This window comes from Arachis hypogaea, chromosome 18 (genome assembly GCF_003086295.3).
Source record: "Arachis hypogaea cultivar Tifrunner chromosome 18, arahy.Tifrunner.gnm2.J5K5, whole genome shotgun sequence".
Taxonomy (NCBI): domain Eukaryota; kingdom Viridiplantae; phylum Streptophyta; class Magnoliopsida; order Fabales; family Fabaceae; genus Arachis; species Arachis hypogaea.
Genome location: NC_092053.1, coordinates 115,380,416 through 115,400,336, shown reverse-complemented (window position 1 = coordinate 115,400,336; position 19,921 = coordinate 115,380,416). Strand labels below are relative to the sequence as shown.

At 34.3% G+C, this 19,921-nt stretch overlaps 1 protein-coding gene across 1 annotated transcript; it reads right to left on the bottom strand.

Moving 5' to 3' along the window:
- Nucleotides 1–13,326: 13,326 nt before the first annotated feature.
- Nucleotides 13,327–16,575, bottom strand: LOC112772562 (uncharacterized). Its single transcript, XM_072224992.1, has 4 exons — nt 16,544–16,575; nt 15,636–15,774; nt 15,197–15,325; nt 13,327–14,547 (listed from the first exon to the last, which is right to left on the bottom strand). The coding sequence occupies exons 1-4, from the start codon at nt 16,573–16,575 to the stop codon at nt 14,491–14,493; spliced, it is 357 nt and encodes a 118-aa protein (XP_072081093.1). The 3' UTR covers nt 13,327–14,490.
- Nucleotides 16,576–19,921: the final 3,346 nt, after the last annotated feature.

The following is a 19,921-nucleotide window of genomic DNA, read 5'->3' as shown; positions in this document are numbered from 1 at the left end:
GTTGAGTAAAAAATTATTGTGGGGTCAAATTTAATAATCTAATGGGGGCAAATAAATATTATTATCATATACTACTAAAAAAAAAATTCAAATTGTAGTGGGGCGCTTGCCCCCACACCCGTATACGTAGAACCGTCCCTGTTTGTATAGTATACATTGATAATAACCCGATTTTCATTTTTATGTATTAAGATTCGAGAAAATAATTTTATGTAATTTTAGTCAACATATATATATATATATATATATAATTAATTAAAGGTTCGCGAAAACATATGATAATATTATAGATATAGTGTATCAATAAAATTAGTTTATAAATATAGTTGCTTATAGTATAATATTTTATTACAATAACATATTTTTTTGTTTCTACTTCCTATATAGCAATAATATTATACATATTTATATATTTCATCTTTCGAATTTTTTCTAAAATATTAGCATATAATTAATGTAGATAATATATATATTGAGCAAGTATCTCCATTTAATTAATCATAAATGTTAATAAAATATAATGGCATAATTCTCACTTAATTATAGCAAGTATCTCTATTGAAATTAAATGCTCATTGCATTGTTTGATTTTGTTTGTATTTATTTATAATAAATAAAAGTATTTAAGTAATTTTATTTATTTTATTTTTTATATTTATCTTAAACATAACGAAACATAATTTAGTTTTATACACTATACATTAAATACAATACAAAATTTTAATTTATTCTCTATTTCTTAATTTTTATCTCTTCTCCTTTTCAAACACATTCTAAATAATGCATAAAAATGATCTTTTTTTTAGGCGAGTTAAATCTTAGAGTGGTCATTGAACTTGCACTCGAGCCTCAAAGTCATCCCTAAACTTGCATTGGCCCCAATATTGTCCTCGAATTTAACAAAGGTGATTCACGGTCGTCCCTAAAGTATTTTCTGGGAATATTCCCAAACGGCGTGATGACGTGTATGGAGAGGCACCACGTTGGAATAGTTACGGTTATCTGACGTGGCTGTTATCATTTTTTAACTCAATTTAGTCCCTGAATTATTTTATAACCCTAATCCCCAATTTATTATTAGAAACCACTCTGTTTCTTCTTCTCTGCTCTCCTTCATCTTCTCTGTCATTGTTGAGCTGCCATTGTTGACCTTCTCTTTCAAGGAAAGTAAGCATATTCTGATTATCTCATCTCTATCGCACACATAGTAGTCTGACGGGAAGCATCTTGATTGTTAGAGGTAACCAAAATAGAAAGGAGAAACAAAATAGCTACCGCCCACTCCTTTGTTTTTGTTGATCATGACTTTTTGTACATTGTTAAGTCGTTATATATTCATTCGTTCCTCGTTTTTCTTATGTTGTTTTTCTGAAAATTTTTGTTAAGGTTTTCTTTGTATCTTCTTGTTGCATTTTTATTGTTCGTTTTTGGCAGATTCTTGGCATTCCAAAGAAATAAAGACACCCCCTAACTCAGAGAATGAATTTGCTGAAGTTGAGGATGACGACGCATTTCCTGTTTTCAAAATGGGTGGTTTCATTTTGGACATGCAAAAGGTAACGATGTCTTTGCTATTTACTGGTTATTGTATTTTAGTAAGGGTTGAACTCCTTAGGTTGATGTATTTTTTGTAGCCATGTTTTGCTTTCATGATTCTGTTTCTATATCTACTGGTTTGTTTCACACATTGTTGTTGCCTGTATTGATAGAATGGGATAGGAGTAGAACTTAATAAATCGTGGGGATGAATTTGCTGTCACTTATACATATGCAGGGACTAATTTGATGTCACTTATGTATGTGTAAGAACTATTTTGATGTCACTTATGTAAGGTGAGGGACCCTTTTGGGTCCCGATAGCCCGAAATAAAATGAAATTTAGGAACTATGTTGGCTTACTGCCCCCTGTTCAACGCAGCCGCTTGGAAAAGATAAGGAATGAATCAAAGAATTGGGTGCCAATGTGGTCCAGAGATACAGACTATGAACAATTCGAGGTCCATGGATGGCCAACCAACATGGCAGTGGACTTGGGATAGAAAATATGCACCTGTGAATTTTTGCAACACCTGACGTGCAAGTCCAGGAAAGACTACCAAAGCTCCCACAAAAAAGAAGACAACCTCCACCATCTGAACCAGCCTTAATCCTACCAGCAACCGGTGCTCCTCCACCAAATGTTTCAAATGCTTCTCCACCACCCAATGTTTCAATTTCAAACACTCCCCCCAACAACTGCTCGTATCAATCCAATGGTTGGTGCATCTGCGGCTAGAGCTTCAAGGTTGCGTAATGTCCTGCATTTTGTACCAACTCCGAGGTTCAAACCACTAAGAAAATTCAAGAAATAACCATTTGCTATTTTCTGTTGAGACATTTTGGTTTTAGACATTGAACCTTATTCTTTCTTAGATCCATGTGTCAGGTGTATGTGTTTTGGATTGTAAGTTAAATACTCTATGTTGCCTTTTGATGGTGTCTAGTTTGACACAGACAAATTTGAAAACAATTAGTATAAGCTGCATATTATCATGGAATGTTTAAAAACTTGTTATTGTCCCTTAGCTTCATATTCCTTAATTTCTAAATTATAATTAGCAACAACAACGATAAAATAGAATATGGTGTTATCACTTCTTTTCATTTGTTCACAGGGTATAACAATCACAACTTTTGTCTTACAATGGCCTTCACTACTTCTATGCTACACAAACAACAATCACAATTACCACCAGAACAATAATTAACAACACACAAAATGCTAGTTTTAGAGCCTTAATTTCAAACTCCAAGCTTCCAATCTTCCAAGCTAATTTCATCCTCCACTCCTCTAGTTCAAAGCCTCGATTATCTCTGTCATTTACTTCTTCTTCATCCAAAACTTTTTCACCCCACATAAAGAGACCACACCACCTCTTGCCAACACTCTGCAACCACATTTCATGCCCATGGAGAAGAAATGTTACAAATTGAATGAGCAACGATGCTAGTTGCATACATTAACAAAAATCACTTACATTATAGTTAGGACAACCATAAAATGGTCTCATTGGATTCGTCTCCGTTCCTGACCATTTGAGGACGGGTCGGCTACCACACCCACACCTATTTGGAAGGCGTTCGTCAATCGTCATTACTTCTGACGGTTCTCCTCCCACAGCTTCTCTCGGATCGTCGGTTACTGGAGCTACTAACATGGTTGCTACCTCCACCCATCATGACCCACTCAAATCATGCTCAACAATGGCAGAGAAGACGAAGGAGAGCAGAGAAGAAGAAACATAGTGGTTTCTAATAATAAATTGGGGATTAGGGTTATAAAATAATTTAGGGACTAAATTGAGTTAAAAAATGATAACAGCAACGTCAGATAGCCGTTACCATTCCAACGTGGCGCCTCTCCATACACGTCATCACGCCGTTTGGGAATATTTCCCGGAAAATGCTTTAGGGAGGACCGTGAGTCACTTTTGTTAAATTCGAGGACAATATTTGGGCCAATACAAGTTTAGGGACGACTTTGAGGCTCGAGTGCAAGTTCAGGGATCACTCTGAGATTTAACTCTTTTTAGGCTGAAAAATTTTGATATGAAAATATTGTTGGAGATGTGCTTTAAGATGGAGTTGGGTGGTCTATTGGGTCATTTGCTTCTCGATCACATGGTTCGAAATGATTTAGTAAATTTTTTAAAAATATTTTGCATTTACATCTTGCACAATGCAAAAAAATATTTGAAAAATATTTTTAATAATGCATCTCGTTTGGTGCGATGAAGTTTTTATTTTTTTTTAAATAAAAATTAAACCATTAACTGTGAGAAAGTTTTTTTAAAATAAAATAAATTAAAATAAACATGAAGAATAAATTAAATGGAGTTAGCTATAGTAGCCAATGTCAATGGTAAAAATTTGAACTCCAACCCTGAAAAATAATGTCATCCAAAGAAAAAAATTTTAGAAGAAATTATTTTTTTTCTTTTTAAAAAATGTTTAAATGATATTTTGATTATTTTCTCTTAGTCTCTTACAATATTAAAATAAATTATATAATTATTTATTGCATTAATATGGTTAGTTGTTTCAACAAAATACTATCACTAATTGATTTGAATATATATATATATATATATATATATATATATATATATATATTTTGTTGAAACAACTTAATGCAATAAATAATTATATTTATTTTTAATATTTTATTCTTAATCATGATATATATATATATATATATATATATATATATATATATATATATATATATATATATAAACAATGGGACAGTTAGATAGAAATAAAAATAGAGATAAAAAAATTATGGTTTAATTACTCTGTTGGTCCTTATAGTTTCGCGAAATTTTTAATTAGGCCCCTGTACTTTTTTTCTTTTTAATTGAGTTCTTGCACTAAAATTTTTTTAGTTAGGTCCCTACACTTTTTTTTTCTTTTATTTGGATCCTTGCACTAATTTTTTTTTAGTTGGGTCCCTATAAAATAAAGCCAATTACTGCTAAGAGTGACTTAATTGAAAAAAAATTTGGTGCAGGGACCCAATTAAAAGAAAAAAAAAGTATAGGGACCTAATTGAAAATTTTGCGAAACTATAGGGATCAACAGAGTAATTAAACCAAAAATTATAAAACTGAAATAAAGGTATTAATATACCACAAATTATTTTTTATATTAAGCCTTTTTTGCTGTTATATAGGTGAGTGGGGTTAATAGAAGTTGAATGTAAGAGTGATGACGGATGCATTTCGCAGGTAGCGAGAAGCTGGCACTGCCATTTCACAGGTTGCAAGAAGACATCACTTCCGTCTCGAGGTGGAGAGAAGTTGGGGGCGCGACACGTACACACGGCACTTTGAACATGTGTACAAGTACAACCTATTTTTCTTGTAAGGAAGGCTCTGGATTCTTCCATCCTCACCATCGTTAACAACAACATCGTCAATTACCTTCTTTTGATTATTATTATCTAGATCATCGTGGTAATGGTGCTGCTGATTGATGTTGTTTCTAATTGGTTCGTTGTTATTGTTATCATTGTGATTAATTATTCTTATTCCTCTTCCTACTCCTCCTTGTGGATTCAACACTACTTTTTCAAAGAATTTTTCATAAACAGAAGACCCATCAATTATTTTAAAGAGAAAATCATTATCATACTTTTTGAGATTTTGTTGTGTCCAAATCAGACTCTCCTTCGTTGGACATGCATGCTCAACTTGATGAGTTTTTAACATCTCTTTCTACATGATCACTCATACTTGCACCTCTGGATGATGATGATGATGCATGATGAATGAAATTGAAATTCACATCATTATTATTATCATATCCACCTGTTCTCTTCTCTTTCAACTTTTGATTCAGGTCAAGTTGGTTAATCCCACTCATTGGTTCACTATTATTACTACCAATGATTGTTAATGGGTGATGCGGATGAGCGATGATAGTGGTAGTGTCATCACAAGCATAATTGGGTGAAGAAAGAGGTGAAAGGGTAACGTTAAAGCTCTTGTTAGCACCAGCATCACCAATGCCATTTTCATGGTTAGGGCTATAAAAGTCACGAGATTTGGGCATGATAGTTGAGAAAAAAATTGAAATTCAAGGTCATAGCAAATGGTATCAAGGGAAAGGTGCATTGCACCAAGTTAATTACTAAGAGTCCTTTCATACCACTAGAATATTATTTTATTAAATATAAACTATGTTCACACATATTCTTTTATATTTATTTTGAGTTTAATTTTGATACACATAAAATATTTTACAAGAGAATAATAAAAAATATTAAAATTTTAAAATATATTAATCAGGTTTCTAATAATTTAATTAACATATCAAAGTATATTAACTTAAGAGTATTTTTTTTATTTCAATATTTTGGCAATGTTTAATATATTTATTTTTAATATTGGCTTTTTTCAAGTACTGTATCTGTCAAACCACATTTTATTTATTATTTTTTATTCAATACAAAAAAATTTATAGCTTAATCGTTAAAGAATCGATAACGAGTATAATTCCAATGGATCAACTTCAATTCTTTACTATAATGATGTGAGAGGGATAAAAAATTGAGAGAAAAAAAGTAACAAAATTTCAAATAAAACCATCCCAATTCTCTTTATATATAGGTATAAATAATGTTTCTCTTTTTATTGAGTAGTTATTCAATAAATTTTCACCATTTAATTTTATAGTACAATTGATACTCTATAATATTTTGTGAAAAATATTTTTTTATAGAACTCATTATTAGATATATAAGACTAAATTGAAACTAAATTACATAAAATAATTAAAATAAATCAATGATATATATATATATATATATAAGTTATCTCAATCAATAAAAAAATTATTAAATACTAATAGTATCAATTATATTTGAGAGACAAAACTTTGTTTTGGATAGTCGGATTGTTATTATTTATTTTTTTTATTTGAGTATATTTGATTTTTTTAATCTCAACAGATTAAATTTATATACAATATTTTATCATTATGTTGATATTTAATAATATATTTTTTTATCTCCCATAAATACATTTTCTTTAAGTATGTGAGACAAATACATTTATATATATTTTCTCTCATTTTTGTATCTCTGTGTTGGTTCCTCTTTCTACTCTTTTTTTCTTGTGTTAGTTCCTCTTTTCAATACCATAAAAATTGTCTTAATTCCTTAATTTATTTGCTTCCTATGTTAATTGTCCCTCAATATGTTCATACCATTAATCGAATTCACTATTTTTTTCAATGTTTTTTAACCTCTGAACAACACTACAAAATTATAATATGCCAAATGAATTCTTTGCTAACACCTTATTTCTAAAATTATTGCAGTGCAATATAAACAACTGAATCAGTAATTATTGTTTCTAATATAACCTCATTTATATCTAAATTTAAATAAAAAAATCCTCATGAATGACGTAATGTAGGAATAGAGCACACCACAAAAGAGGGGAACAGAAGACACAAGTAGCTCCAACAATGCGGCAGTAATAGCAAACGACAATGCAACAATAACAACGGCCGCATTTAGGTGAGAAGAGAAGCACGATAAGGCAAGAATATAAACATTGATGAACATAAGAGAAAGATGCTACGGTATCCCACGTTGATGGACGATGAAAGGAATGCCAGGAACAAAAGAAGCAATCAGTGACATCGAAGAGAGGAGTGACATGGAGGAAGTTGAACCACCATGAGCTAAGGGCGGTGAGTAGCGAGCAGTTTCTAATCATTCATATAAACATAGCTTGAATCCACGATTCAGTAGCACACACCCACAAAAAAATAATCCATATAAAAGACCAATGTCCAAATACATACATAATATCACTAAAACCACACAATTAAAAAAAATATAATATAATTAATAATACATATATTTAACTCAATAACCATGACAATTAGAATGCATAACTAAACACTAATGAACCTATGAATTCAAATAGCAAATAGGAAATGAAGAACATTGATGCATTTAGAACAAATTTTATATATATATATATATATATATATATATATATATATATATATATATATATAATTTTTTGAATTTATATTTTTGTTTTGTTTTTTTGTTTTTTAGTTTGATTGGTGGTTCTTTATCTTGTTAAATTAAAGCAACACAATGAATGGAACAACGTAAAAGGAACTAAAGAATTGATCATATATTAAAAAATTTGGCGTAGAAAAAAATATAATACGTCATTTTGCGGCGGTTATAAATTAGCTTGGCAGTTGAGAATTTGTGGCGGTTAATAGCAGTTGTGAACGACAAGCAGGCTTGGTTCCATTTCTGGTAGTGGTTAGAATCGCCGCACAATCAATCTGCGGCAAAATATCAACTAGCAGCGATTATTCCAGCGGTTATTGTAAACTGCCGCTAAGGGTTTTGTTGTTCCCTATTTTGGAGCGGATTGACAATCGCTGCTATCTGTTCTGCGGTGGTTAAAACTGTCGCTATTCGACTCCAAAACCGCTGCTATCTACCGGAAGTGGTGTAGTGTAACTACATTACAAGATTAATATTTATTTGAAGGAGTATTTTGGTGAAGGTTTTTAAAAACCTCCACAATACATTTTATTTATGACAATTTAAAAAACTTCCACCCATAATTAATTAAAATTCAAAATTTTGGAATAAAAGCTCATTTTCTTTTTTTTTTTTTTTCCAAATGGGAGGCACTAAGTTAGCTGAGAGAGAGGCCATGAAACCCTAAGTTTTCTACCTCCATTTTTGCCACCGTTCTCGTGGCCGTTTCTGCTGTCGGCGCCGTTATCACTGCCGTGTCCGCTGCAGTAGAGAGCTTTTGGATCGAGCCACCTTTTCTGCCAATGCATTTTCAGATCTGTTTTGTCTATACTGTCGTTGCTGCCATTGTTGCCACCGCAGTTTTCGCCGCTATTGCCGCCACAGTTTCTGCCGTCGATGCCACCGTAGTTGCCGTGTTACAACGCATTTTCAGATCTGTTCACTCCCGAGCTTCTTCTTCAACGCCGCTTTTTCTCGCTCCAATTTCTCCTTTGAACTACCGCTCCGCTGGTACTTCTTTTTCTTCTTCTTCCCTGTTAATTTGCTGATATTTCTTCTTTATTAACAATAAATTTTTTCTCTGTCTTGCCTTCTCAGTTCTAATGCAACTTTCCCTTCTGGTATTCCCACGTGTTCTTTAGTAATGTTTAACTATTTATGTAGTTTATGCCTTGACTTGATTATGATTTTGGTTTGATTGAACTTTATTATTGTTTTGATTACTAATTTTGTTTTTTGTTGTTCTTGACTGTCTATTAATACTATTGTATCGCAAATTAGTGACCATTGTGCTTTAATTTTAGACTTATTTTTATTAGTGATTATTATGCTTTAATTCTTTGTAGACATCATTAATTCATTGTCTATAGAACAAAATGGCATTATTTGATTCACTGTTTCTTGTATAGTGTAGTGCAAGGTCCAATGGCTTGTAGGATTGGTCAACAAGATATTTTTATTTGATTATCAGGGTTTACGGTTTAGGGCCACCATGCTTCTTGAAAAATGAGTTTCTTAGCCATATTGGTCTCCAGGCTTTTTAACCTATGCATTAATTTGAAGTTATATACCTTTCATTTTGTTAAATTAATTATTTTCTAATCATTGTGTTCTGTACTTATCTTCATCCTTTGTATTTATAAAATCAATCACTTAAGTTCTTTAAAAGTTATCCCATTCATAATTCTTCTGTGGCTTGATATATAAAATGTATGCTGCTATTTGAAATAATGGTGGCACTTATATGGCTTTAAAGGCAGCTACTACACTTATTCAGTGCCTTATTTTCTTTTCTTTTTTGTATTAGTTCTTAGTGGAGAAAAAGAAAGTGAACAATGTGTTACTTTTTTTATTGTCCCATGATTTTTATTAGAGATATAACCATTGATGTTACCTTCTCCCATCAGCTTAAGTTTTTGGGATGAGTGGTTTCATAACATGGTATCAGAGCTCTATGTCCGAAAGGTCAAGAGTTCGATCCTTGGTAAACCCCAAAAGTGAAAAAATAGCATAAGGCAAATAAAAGAGAAAAGAAGGCCTATGCAAAATCAAACAAACCCAAAAAAGAGGCTCTTGTTTGAGGGGGAGTATTAGAGATATAACCATTGATGTTACCTTCTCCCATCAGCTTAAGCTTTTGGGATGAGTGGTTTCATAACAATTTTTGTACCTTCTTTATTCTGTCTGAATTTGGTTGGTTATATGTACTTTTCTACATTGATTGAAGAATTGACTTTATTTAAGTTTTTTTCTTTTTTGGTAGTAACCATTAATAAAATTGTCCAATTTTCGATAGTTAAACTGTGCTTTGTTGAGGAAAAACAATTGTTCTGTCCCATATGTCTTCTTCCTTTATCATGGGTAAATTTTCACATGTTTGATGGAGGAGAAGCTGTCATACACAACAAGGTGATGATGGCTTCGGAGACCATTAAATAGAAGAGTCTCTAGCTAGTTCTTTATACTCTTAACTCTTTTGTTCAATTTCTTATTTCTTCTTTCTTCTTCTTATATTCTAGAAAGAATAATAGCTTCCTATGAAAGCAACTAAAAAAAATTGGCCAATAAAGAAGGAAACTGTTAAGCGCTCGTTTTAGAAACATGTAGAAGATTATGTTGTGTTACTTTTGTTTACAAGGAACCATTATTTGATTCATTGTTTTCTGTATAGTGTAGTGCTGCCCTCTGCTCTATATGCTTTCTCTCTTATATCTTCTTAACATAGATGCAACCATTCCTAATGAACCTCAATTCCTAAAACTCTATCTCTTTTCTTACTCATTTCCTTCCACCCTTTCCTCCTATTTTTGCATCAACCTTATGCATAATATAAACTCTCCTTTTAATTAACTTTGTTTTTCTTCTTTTCCCTACCTAAGCTTTTTTCTCTTCTATTCTCATCTCACTGCACACTCAATTAAACGCAGTTACCCACTTCTGCATACGTACTCTACTCTTCTACATTTCTATACTTTTCTTCTATTCACTTATACAAAAATTAAAAAGTATTCTTTCTGCTACATGATCCTTTATTTTTAGCTTTAATTTGGATCAGAATAGAATAGAGTTATTCCCTCTGTAACACTCTACCACACAAAATCTTATGCTTAAGTCATGAAACTGAGGTGGTAAGGTATTACGACCTCTAATATATATATATATATATATATATATATATATATATATATATATATATATATATATATATATATATTAATAATAATAATTGAAAGGAATTTTAACTAGAAGCCTGTGAAGAAAAGTTTAAAACAAAAGCCGTAACGTTTACGTGAACGATGGACGTAAACCGGGTAGGATAAGAGTAAAACAGCAAAGGTATATATATACATACTAGAAGATTTTCAAGGATACAGATAACAAAGCTCCTGACTCGGCTCGCGAAGTTTAAACTGGCCAGAGCATATACATATACATATATACGAATAAACCCAAAAGTAAGCCAAAACAGAAAACTGACAACCTGTTTCTCCGAATCAACCTCTAAGAGGGACAAACATAAAATACAAAGTGGAGAATCTAAATACATATATAGATATAAGCAAAATACGCCCCTGAGTCCCAAGAGTTCTCGCTTCATCAGAGTCTTCAGAATACAGAGTGGTGCTTCTCAACCTGCATATGAAAAACAACAATATTGTATGGGATGAGAATCGGAGGTTCTCAGTATGGTTAAAGTGCCCACATATATAATAAATAAGGTCTTGGGAATGCCAGAGGCAATCCTAGAACGCCGACACTCAGATTGTGAAACTTAAAGAACTAAAACAGACACCATGAATCAGGGAGGTTCTCTAAGACTTTCTAAACTTAACTAAGTCCTTAAATCTAGCTAAAACTTAACTAGAACCCTAATTAAAAGAAAAAAAATTTGGTGCAAGGACTCAATTAAAAGAAAAAAAAGTATAGGGGTCTAATTGAAAATTTTGCAAAACTATAGGGGCTAGTAGAGTAATTAAACCTAAAAATTTTATATTTTTATTCATTTCATTCCATACATAATTGTCACAGAAATAGAGATAATCTCTACGTATACATAATCTGCTACAAGGTGTCAGAATTATCCTACCCATTGTTTTCTTATAAACCTCTATACCTAGTAGTGGTTCATGAGTGAGTATCTTAAGCACTTTTCATTAGTATTTCTTATAGAAAAGTTGTGACTTTTGTTTAATAATTATATGATTTTCAAGGCTATTCTATTAGTACTTTAATTTTCTTGATTTTATGATTCTTGTAAGAAAATTTATGAAAAGAGAAGCAAAAGAACAAGGAGGAACCACGAATTGAAGACAAGTGCAAAGGTCTGGGCTGCGGTGGCCCTCCTCTGCCCCTCCCCTCTTTAACCCTTTTTCTCTTTTTTTTTTCGTCTCTTCTCCTTCCCCTTTTAGTCTCATTCTCTCTCTTATTTTATCTAGTTACTGTTTCTCACCATTGCCATTCTTTCACTGTCCACACCTCCATGTCATTGTCTTTTCTTCCTTCACCCATCTTTCTCCTTTCTTCCCTTTTCTTAGTTTGTTGTTGTTTTCTACTTTTCTTTTACAGATCTAAATTTAAGATTCAGATTTAGATCAAATAACTTTTTTGTAGTGTTTCTCTCTCCTTTTATGGTGTATTGGATTTTTTTTTATGAGTGTTTTGGTTATATTTTCGCAGGTTCGGGATGAAGATACAACGAGAGTCTTTCATCCATGAAAATATTTACAACTTCAGATAGTATTCAAACCAATTTGAGAAAAAGAAAAGATAGATTTCTATGTTGCAGTACTTCCTGGGCAGATGTAGAAACAAAAGAGATTGTAACTGGTCTTTGTTTCTCTTGTATAATATTTTTTGTTATCGAACTTTGTGCCTCTTCTCAGATCATAGTACAGCATAAAACTTATCCATTTTTTATTTAGTTTCATATTTAATGTTTCTTCTGCGTAATGTAAGTGTCGTTGGTTATTTCTTTATATGAAAGTTTTTTCTGTAAAAAAAAAATAACAGCAAGCACAATATATTTGAACAAAATAAATAAAGCTCATATATAAATTGTGAGTAATGCAGTAATACATAGAACATATCCAAGAGCCTGTGCCATGGTACATGTTTTTTGTCGATTATATCGTCCTTATGGGAGAGTCAGGAAAAGACCTAAATAAGAAGTTGAATTTATGGAGAGATGCTCCAGAAGTATATGGTCTACGCATAAGCTGTAGTAAGACGGAATATATGAAATGTAAGTTCGACCGCCGAAGGAAAAACCCTAATTCAAATGTTAAGATTGGAAAAAAACATCCTACGAAAAAGTTAAAAATTTTAAGTATCTTGGGTGCATCATATAGGATAATGGAGAGAATGAACATGATGTAAATCATAGGATTCAAGAAAGTTCGTAAAAGTGGCGGAGTATGTTTGATTTTATATATGACAAAAAAGTGCCTTTAAAATTTAAAAATAAATTCTATTGCACTGCTATCAGACCGACTAAACTTTATGGTACAGAGCGTTGTGCGGCTAAAGGAGAGCACGAACATAAGTTAAGTGTGACAGAAATGATAATGTCGAGATGGATTAGTGATCATACACTATTGGATAGAATAAAGAACGAAAATATAAGAGAGAGAGTTGGAATAACACGTAGAGAAGATGACAGAATTACATCTCAAGTGATATAGACATGTGAAAAGAAGACCGGCAAAACACCCAATCAGGAGGGTGGATGATATGGAAAATGAATTAAGGGTGAAAAGTAAAGAAAGACCTAAAAAACCATCCATGAGATGGTCAAATAAGATCTGCATATAAACAGTCTTTCTATAGATATGATACATGATAAAACTCAATGACGTCGTTTGATCCATGTAGTCAACCCCATCTAGTGGGATAAGACTTTGTTGTTGTTGTTGTACACAGTAATACACTATCTATACTTAAAAAAAGTAAATTAAAAAAAATACAAAATAAAACACTATTCCGCAAAGAAAACCGATTCTAGTGAATGACAAATAATAATAAACAAAAACATAAGATCATTAAGATGCCCAACCGCAAGGGGTAATCAACCACTTTATATACATGAGATGAGATGAGATGTCTTCAGAAACCCATGTAAATATGTACAGTTTCCTGACTTATATTTTATACAAGAGATTCAATCTTCCTTAGTAGCTTCAACATCACCTTCATCCATGGCATCATCATGCTTTTCATTCTCTTCAACATGGTCACAACACTGAGTTTCTTCATCAGACATAGCTCCACCCTCTGAATTGATTCTACCTTTATTTCCACTGTTGCTACAACTCTGCGTGTCCGAGTCAGTGGAACTGCCATCTTTCTCTTTCATTTCACCACAATTATATGCAGAACCACCAAATTTCTCCCTCAAATCAGGAGCAACAATGCCAATCATATCCCGGAGTGCTTGCCGCTCATTCTGTCTAGCGGCAGCATCGTCAGAATGAGTGTTCTGACTCTCAGCCACCAGATTTATTCAAATCAACATGCTTTATGCCATAATTTGAAGGACTTTTAGTTCTCGGAACTCACTCAGTACCGCCAGCCCCTCCATCCACCACATCTGTTGTGCCAGCACCATCAATATCAGAACCAAAGCCACCTCTTACATCATGGTCATGATCTGCACTGGTGAACTCTTGTGTATTTTGGCATTCTTGACTTTTCACCTCACATGCTTCTCAGTGACACTAGCTTCATTGCTTGAGGTTTCTTCTTGATCTCTGTTGCGCTTCTGTGTAGATGCAGTCGATCCTGCCTTTGCAGCATTTTTGCCATGGTATCCTGCAACTTCTCTCTCTCTTCCAGGGGTTCCACCAATCACTCCATCCATATCTATAGAAGTATTCTCATAATTCTCTTCGTCTTCAAGAGTTCTCTGCATAGCCTTTAATTGCTCTTGTTGCTCAGCAAAGAGTACTTGTATCTCCTCCGTAGTGGAATAAAATGTCTGTTGTGTTTCCCTGCATGACATCAATGAGTGTCAGTGGCAAAATCAAAGCATAATGCAGGTGTAGATGTTGCCTCATAAAGTTAAAAGGGCCAATCAGCATTTAATACAAAACAGTGCAACGTTGCGGCATGTTAACCAACAAGGACTACTAAACAAAGCTGATTAACTCAGCATGAATGACATATCCAATAGACGAATACCAGGATCTGCAATTTTTACTACAATGACATTGTTGAGTAGTCTATTCTAATAAATACAACAAAAATAGTCAGCCGCGGTCCTACTTTTATTTAGGCTCAATTGCTCTACCAATTACTTTCATATTCTTGTAGATGTTTATACATCCTTTATTCTTCGTATTTTCAGGATTGCTAAAATCCATTCAGAATCTATGATAGTAATGTTCACATAATCATAATATACACACTAGTGATAATTCTAATTAAGAAGTTATAGAATTTCCGCTCCTATCTATTTTAATCACCAATTTAAGCAAAAAATGTTATATGTAAACTGTAAAGCAAGCCAAAGAATTACAGTATTCAAGTAAAGTAGTCTATGCTGCGATGTCCTCTAATATTCTTTTCTACATACAGATTCATTCTTACATAATTTTCAAACTGTCCAGTGATCATATTAAACAAAAACTTGTTCCTTACCGAAGCATAAGTCTTTCCCTGGCACCTCTTAACCTCCCTCCTCCTCTCAAAATCTAGATCCCGCATTGCGGCATTTATCTCAAGCTCAAGAATAGAAACTTTAGCCCATGCGTCTTCTCGAGCTACCTGCTAACAACAGCAACAAATATTTTCAGTTTCACATAAAGAAACTTCACCAACAAAAGAAAAGAAGTAAGAGGTAAAAAAATAAATAGAAGATAGAAGAGAATAAGGGGGGATATTGAATTAGAAAGCTGAAGCAACTTATTAATTAGAATTTATCAATCTAGCAACATATAAATAAGATACTGTCATACTCTGAAGTCTCACGGAAATAAGTCATTAACAGTAATAGAACAGCAATCGTGGAAAGCAGACATCATTTACACAAACACCTTTATACAAAAACATTCTTGGAACATGAAATTCCGATATCTACCTTTTCACTCTCAAGCTCTTTGCTTAATCTTCTTGCGGCTGCGTTGCTTGCGGCGCAGAGACGCGACTTGCGAGCGCTGTTTTGGCCTAGGGTTTTCGTCGTCGTGAGTGGGGGACTTGCGGTGGTGTTGGGGGTGGCTCTGCACGTGGAGCCGCGGATGTCTCACCTCGCGAGTGGGGGAGTCGCGGTGGAGAAAGAGATCACGCGTCGCGAGTGGGGAACCCGTCATGGCGCTCGGCGGTGGCTGCGTCGTGACGGTTGGAGATCCGTGGGACGTTGGGGAGAGAATGGCGGAGTCAACGACACATACGCGATGGCTGTGGTCTCTGGAGAGAGGGCGGCGCGGCTTGGGAGAGAGAGGGATTACGATTTGTCGGGTGTTTTCACTTTTCACAGTTTTAACCGTAATTAGTGTTAATAGGAGTGACTAATCCTAATTTTTATTTTTAAATTTTAAAATCTGAAATTAAAAATAATTAATAAATAATCTAATTTATGATTTTAATTTTGTTTATTCTATTGTTCACTTGTATATTAATTTTATTGTCTTTCTATATTTTTCTTTTTTATATATCTTTTTCTAATAGACTCCTATGTGATCAGTTTTAGTCAAATCGTTTTAAGATAAAATTATAAAATTTAAAATTCAACTAAAAATATCATTATAGACTTGTTCCTAATTAATTGAAATCAAATTTCATCTTAATAGTTTTGATATGATATGATTGAATTTAAATTAATCAGAACATAATTAAGTCAGTAGTTGCTTCCCTTAAATTATGTTTCACTCCTCATTTCCATCTTGGATATTTTTATTATTGGCTTTCAAATAAGTAAGTCATCGTTGATCTTGATCACAATGACTACAATGTCTAATGATGAATTAATAGAGATATGGTCTTGGTTACCTAACTCCGCCTATGTTATACTTGTGATACATAGTCGGTCCCAAACCCAGATAAAGGAGGAGGGTTGTATTAAGTCTTCGACAACCAACATAAAAACTTAGTCGAATCTTCATGACATGAATCAAAGACGTTATTGAGCTAAAGCTAGGTCGTTGCCTGGAAGCAACGCACTGTATGGCTCGAGTACAGTGTCAAATGAGTAAGAGTCGCTGCATCGGTGTCCGGATGTAGTGTTAAATGAGCAAGGGTTCTCACATTTTCGTGAACGGACGAGGGTAAATAAGCTAGTTCACATAGTAAAAGGTAAAGGTCGGAGTGACAGAAGGTTGAGATTTGGGACATGGAACATAGGCACTCTAACAGGAAAATTCATGGAGGTGGTGGACACCATGACAAAGGAGGAAGATTAACATTATGTGCCTACAAAAAACAAAATGGGTTGGTGCGAAGGCTAGGGAGTTGGATACTTCCGGATTCAAACTTTGGTATACAGGAAAGGTAAAGAATAGGAATGGGGTTGGTATTATTGTGGATAAGCAGTGGAAGAAGGACGTAGTGGATGTCAAGAGAGTGGGAGATCGAATCATCTCTATCAAACTTGTGGTGGAGGGATGTGCTTTTCATGTTATTAGCGCCTGTACACTGCAAGTAGGTTCGTACAAACAACACAAGATAAGATTTTGGGAGGATCTAGAGAGTTTGGTTCAAGACATAGCTTCGGGAGATAAGATCTTCTTAAGAGGAGATTTAAATGGCCTTGTTGGAAGAAAAGTGACTAGGTATGGAAGTATTCACGGATGCCATGGTTTCGGAGTGATCAATGCCGAGGGTAAAACTATTTTGGATTTTTTCTCAACCTTTGACCTTCTCATCGCAAATACATGTTTTAGAAAGAGAGACGAATATCTTATAACCTATAAGAGTGGCATGACAAGCTCTCAAATCGACTTCTTTTTGTTGAGGAGAGTCGACCGAAAATTTTGCATTAATTGTAAAATTATCTTGAGAGAGAGTTTAACAACACAACATAGGATGCTCATCATAGATTTTCGCGTTGAGCAAAAGTTGAGGAAAAGACATCATACGAAGAATCTAAGGACGAGGTGGTGGCGGATGAAAGGTGAGGAACAAAGAAGCTTCCTAAGACGGGTAGGAGAAGAGGCAAAGTGGGATGGAAATAGAAGCGCGGAAGAGATGTGGAGAGAGATGTCAGAGGTTATTAGAAGAACAGTAAAAGAAAGTTTTGGTGAATCTAAAGGGATAGGACCACGAGACAAGGAGTCTTGGTGGTGGAATGCAAGTGTACAAGAAAAGATAAAGATAAAAAGGGAGTGCTTTAAAGAGTGGTCTTTATGCCACAATGTAGATAATTGGGAAAAATATAAGGCGGCTAAGAAAGAGACAAAAGTGGATGTAAGTGAAGCAAGAATAAGAGCATACGAGGGTCTCTACCAGTCTTTGGGTACGAAAGAAGGAGAAAAAGGTATATATAGAATCGCAAAGAGCCGTGAAAGAAGAACGAGAGATTTCGATCAAGTTAAGTGCATAAACGATAAGGATGGAGAGGTGTTGGCTCAAGAGGAGAAGATTAATGAAAGGTGGAAGAGCTGCTTCTATGAGTTATTTAATGAAGGAAATAAGACTCTTCCGAACCTTGGTCGGTTATGCACAAGGGAAGAAGATCAAAACTTTGACTACTATCGAAGGATTCGAGGTAAAAGAGACTCTAAAGCAGATGAAAAATGGCAGGGAAGTAGGACCTGATAATATCCCGATTGAGGTTTGGAAGGGACTTGGAGGAAAAGGCATCAATTGACTAACCAAACTTTTTAATGGGATTTTAAGGTCAAAGAAGATGCCTGATTAGTGGAGAAAAAGCACCTTAGTACCTATCTACAAGAATAAAGGGGATATACAAAGTTGCAGAAACTATAGAGGGATCAAGCTCATGAGCCATACCATGAAGTTATGGGAAAGGGTGATAGAACGGAGGTTGAGAAAAGAGACACAAGTAACAGAGAACCAATTTGGATTTATGTCAGGCAGATCCACCACTGAAGCGATATACCTGTTAAGAAGGATGATGGAGAGGTATCGTAGTAATAAAAGGGATCTACATATGGTGTTTATTGATTTGGAAAAAGCATACGATAGGGTGTCAAAGGAGGTCTTATGGAAGGTTTTAGAAAAGAAGAGAGTAAGGATCGCATATATTCGTGCAATTAAAGACATGTATGATGGGGTCACAACTAGTGTGAAGACTCAAGGTGGTGTGACAGAGGAATTTTCTATTGGTATAGGATTACACTAGGGATCATCCTTAAGTCCATACCTTTTCACATTAGTCTTGGAAGTACTCACAGAGCACATCCAAGAGCCTGTGCCATGGTGCATGCTTTTTACCGATGATATCTTCCTTATGGGAGAGTCAAGGGAAGACCTAAATAAGAAGTTGGACTTATGGAGAGAAGCTCTAGGAGTGTATGGTATGTGCTTAAGCCGTAGCAAGACGGAATATATGGAATGTAAGTTCGGTCTGAGAAGGAAAAATCCTAATATAGAGGTAAAGATTGGAGAAAACACCCTATGAAAAGTTCAAAGTTTTAAGTATCTTGGGTGCATCATATAGGATAATGGAGAGATTGAACCGGATGTAAATCATAGGATCTAAGCATATTGGTCAAAATGGCGAAGTGCATCTGGTTTTATATGTGACAAAAAAGTGCCTTTAAAACTTAAAGGTAAATTCTGTCCCACTGCTATAAGACCGGCTATGCTTTATGGTACGGAGTGTTGGGCGACCAAAGGAGAGCACGAACATAGCTAAGTGTGGCAGAGATGAAGATGTTGAGATGGATGAGTGGTCATACGCGATTGGATAAAATAAGGAACGAAGATATAAGGGAGAGAGTTGGAGTAGCACCCATTGTGGAAAAGATGGTAGAATCGCGTCTCAAGTGGTTTAGACATGTGAGAAGAAGACCGACAGAACACCGAGGTAGAAGGGTGGATGAGATGGAAGATGGACAAGGGGTGAAAGGCAAAAGAAGACCTAAGAAGACCATCCATGAGGTGGTCAAACAAGACCTACATGTAAACGGTCTTTCTGTAGACATGATACATGAAAGAGCTCAATGACGTCGTTTGATTCATGTAGCCGACCCCACCTAGTGGGACAAGGCTTTGTTGTTGTTTGATGTTGTATTATCTTGGTTACCTGCAAAAGCAATCCACAAACTCAAATCTTCTTCAAAACTCTTTTCAGAGATTCTAGAAACTCCATACTTTGTAGCAAAACAAGCAGAAAACTCATTGAAGAAAGATCATCCTTCATGCTTCTTCATTCAAAGAGATGACCATCTGAATCACAACGACTAC

Coding starts and splice junctions, on each gene's coding strand:
- LOC112772562 (XM_072224992.1), bottom strand. CDS start 16,575: ATGTATCACAAGTATAACATAGGCGGAGTTAG. Junction 15,775..16,543: donor TATAACATAGGCGGAGTTAG/GTAACCAAGACC, acceptor CTCCACGTGCAG/AGCCACCCCCAACACCACCG. Junction 14,548..15,196: donor AGGGAAAGACTTATGCTTCG/GTAAGGAACAAG, acceptor GATGTCATGCAG/GGAAACACAACAGACATTTT.